At 69.9% G+C, this 2,907-nt stretch overlaps 1 protein-coding gene across 1 annotated transcript in view; it reads right to left on the bottom strand.

Annotated features, from left to right (window-relative positions):
• The window catches only part of LOC118159454 (transmembrane emp24 domain-containing protein 1-like), a 1,133-nt gene extending 451 nt beyond the window's left edge, over nt 1–682 (bottom strand). The window contains exon 1 of the mRNA XM_035314033.1: nt 369–682. Within this exon, the coding sequence (XP_035169924.1) occupies nt 369–539 (171 nt within the window). The 5' untranslated portion in view covers nt 540–682. The remainder of the gene's footprint in view (nt 1–368) is intronic.
• Nucleotides 683–2,907: the final 2,225 nt, after the last annotated feature.

The raw sequence follows: 2,907 nt of genomic DNA, 5'->3' as shown, positions 1-2,907 counted from the left end.
CCCCCCCCCCCCCCCAGCACCACCCCTGGGCCCCTCCGGTGCCCCTCCGGTGCCTCGGCCCTGCGGGTCCCAGCGGTGCCGCCAACCCCGGTATGGCCCCGGTAAGAGCCCCACGGCCCCGGTACCGGTCCCCGGTCCCCTCCAGTAAGCCCCGCCCCCTCCCGGTAGCGGCCCCGCCCCCTCCCGCAAGCCCCGCCCCCTCCGGTACCGGCCCCGATCCCCTCCCGGTGCCACCGACCCAGGCCCCGCCCCCTCCCTGTCGCGGCCCCGCCCCCTCCCGGTAGCAGCCCCGCCGCCTCCCTCAAACCCCGCCCCCTCCCACAAAGCCCCGCCCCCTCCGGTACCGGCACGGCCCCGCCCCCGGGCACCTGGTACTCGGCCTCCATGGAGGCGTTTCCGGGCGCCCCCTGGTAGAAGCACTCTCGGCGCCCCGCGGGCAGCACGAACGTCACCTCGGCGTCCGGTGGCGGCGGCGGCGGGGCGGCGCCCGGCCGGGCCCAGGCCGCCAGGCCCAGCAGCCACAGCCAGGGGGCCGCCATCTTGCGCCGCGCTGCGCCTTTAAGGCAGGCCCCGCCCCCCTCGCCGCCGGGGGTGGCCGAGGCGCTGCCTGAGGCGGGAGCGGAGCCGCGTGGCGGGAGGCGGGGGGCGGGGCCTGCAGGCGGCGCCGCGGCCGCCCGCGGATGGGAGGGGGTGGGGCCGGTGGGGGGGGTGGGGGCCTCGCAGCAGCCGCGGAGCGCTCCCATTGGCCGCTGGCTGCCGGCGCGAGGCGGCGCGGCGCCTCATTGGCCGGGCCGCCCCGAGCAGTGCCCGCCCCCTAGTCGGCGCCTGGCCCCGCCCCCTGGTGGTGCTCTTGAGGGGAGGGCGGGGCCCCACAATGCCCCGCGCGGCTGGGGCGAAGGGGGGGGAGGGGCGCGTTTGGGGCCACTGGGGCGGGTTTGGGGGGTCCCGGGGTCGGTTTGGGGGGCCTGGGGCAGGTTTGGGGCTCCCGACATGGATGTGAGACCCCTGGGGCAGGTCTGAGACCCCTGGGGCAGATTTTGGGGGGCCCTGGGGCAAATTTGGGGGCCCCTGGGGCAGCTTTGGGGGTCCCTGGGACAAATATCAGACCCCTGGGGCAGATTTGGGGGTCCTGGGGCAAACCTGGGGGCCCCTGGGGCTGATACAAGACCCCTGGGGCAGCTTTGTGGGCCCCTGGGTCAAATTTGTGGGCCCCTGGGGCATATGTGAGACCCCTGGTGCAAATTTGGGGGGCCCTGGGGCAGTTTTGGGGGCCCCTGGGGCAGATGTGAGACCCCTGGGGCAAGTTTTGGGGTCCTGGGGTAGATTTTGGGGCCTCTTGGATGGATACAAGACCCACGGGGCTGTTCTGGGGGCCCTCGCGGCAGGTTTCAGGGTGCCTGAGGTAGATCTGGGGGGCCCTGGGGCATATATGAGACCCCTGGGGCAGGTTTGGGGCCCCCTGGGGCAGGTTTCAGGGCTTCTGAGGCAGATTTGGGGGGCCCTGGAGCAGATATGAGACCCCTGGGGTAGCTTTGTAGGCCCCTGGGGCAAACTTGGAGGCTCCTGGGGCAGTTTTGGGGGCCCTGGGGCAGTTTTGGGGGCCCCGGGGCAGGTTTCAGGGCTTCTGAGGCAGATTTGGGGGACCCTGGGGCAAATCTGAGACCCCTGGGGCAGCTTTCAGGGCTCCTGGGGCAGATCTGGGGGGCCTCAGGGCAGGTTTGGGGGTCCTGGGGCAGATTTTGGGGCCTCTTGGGCAGATAAGAGACCCCTAGAGCAGTTCTAGGGGCCCTGGCCCAGCCCTGGGAGGTGCCAGGGCAGGTCCGAAAGGCCCAGGGGGCACATTTGGGAGGGCCTGGGGCAGTTCTGGACGTCCCGGTGAGGTTCTGGGGGTCCTGGGGTAGGTTTTGGGGGGCCTAGGAGGGGATTTTGGGGGGTCCTGGGTTTGCTCCTCCATGCCCCTGCTGCAATGATTCGGAAGCGAGCCCGGCGAGGTCGCACGCGGCGACCCCGTTGCGCGCAGGATGTGGCTGGGATCTTTTGGGGTGGAAAAAAGCCTCTTTGGGGAGGTTTTGGGTCGAAAAACCGCCTCTTTGTGCAAGGGGGCAAGCCCGGAGCACAGTCCGTGCTCTTGTCATTTCCTTCCTGGGTGATGAAATTCGGTCTTGAGCAAAAAAAAAAATCCTTCTGCTCAGCGCCGTGCGTGCCGGGCTCCACGGGAGGAGGACGAGGATGAGGAGGCTGAAGCTTCTCCTCCTGGTGGCAGGTACGTCGCCCCCCAACCTCCCGGCACAGCCCGGAGCCGGGCTCGGAGCCCTCTGAGCCGCCCCGGTGCCCCCCCAGGAGCCGTGGCAGCCCCCCAGCTCGCCCCGGCCCCGCTCGTCCTCGTCTCCGGCACGGCGCAGATCAGCTGCTTCGCCCCACGGCGCTTCACCGGCAGCACCTTCGAGCTCTTCATCGCGGGCAGAATCGGGCCGGTGCAGAGCATCGCGGCCGAGCCGGGGGAGAATAAAGTGGATTTCGTCCTGGACGAGGCCTCGGAGGGGGCCCGGTGCTACCGGTGCCGTTACCGGAGCTACAACGGCAGCGCCTGGCAGGCGTCGGAGCTCAGCGCTGAAATTGTGGTGAATGGTGCGGGGCCGTGGCCAAAACAACCACGTTTGGCCCCAAAAGCGCCATGTTTGGCCCTGAAACCCCCGTGTTCGGCCCCCAAATTGCCGTGTTCGGCCCCGAAATCGCTGTGTTTGGCCCCCAAATCGCTGTGTTTGGCCCCAAAACCCCTGTGTTCGGCCCCCAAATTGCCACGTTCAGCCCCCAAATGACCACATTCGGCCCCGAAACCGCTGTGTTTGGCCCCCAAATCGCTGTGTTTGGCCCCAAAACCCCCGTGTTCGGCCCCCAAATTGCCAC

The sequence above is a fragment of the Oxyura jamaicensis genome, unplaced genomic scaffold (genome assembly GCF_011077185.1).
Source record: "Oxyura jamaicensis isolate SHBP4307 breed ruddy duck unplaced genomic scaffold, BPBGC_Ojam_1.0 oxyUn_random_OJ70467, whole genome shotgun sequence".
NCBI classification, from domain to species: domain Eukaryota; kingdom Metazoa; phylum Chordata; class Aves; order Anseriformes; family Anatidae; genus Oxyura; species Oxyura jamaicensis.
Note: the sequence above shows the minus strand (reverse complement) of the source record. Positions and strands in the feature narration are given on the sequence as shown.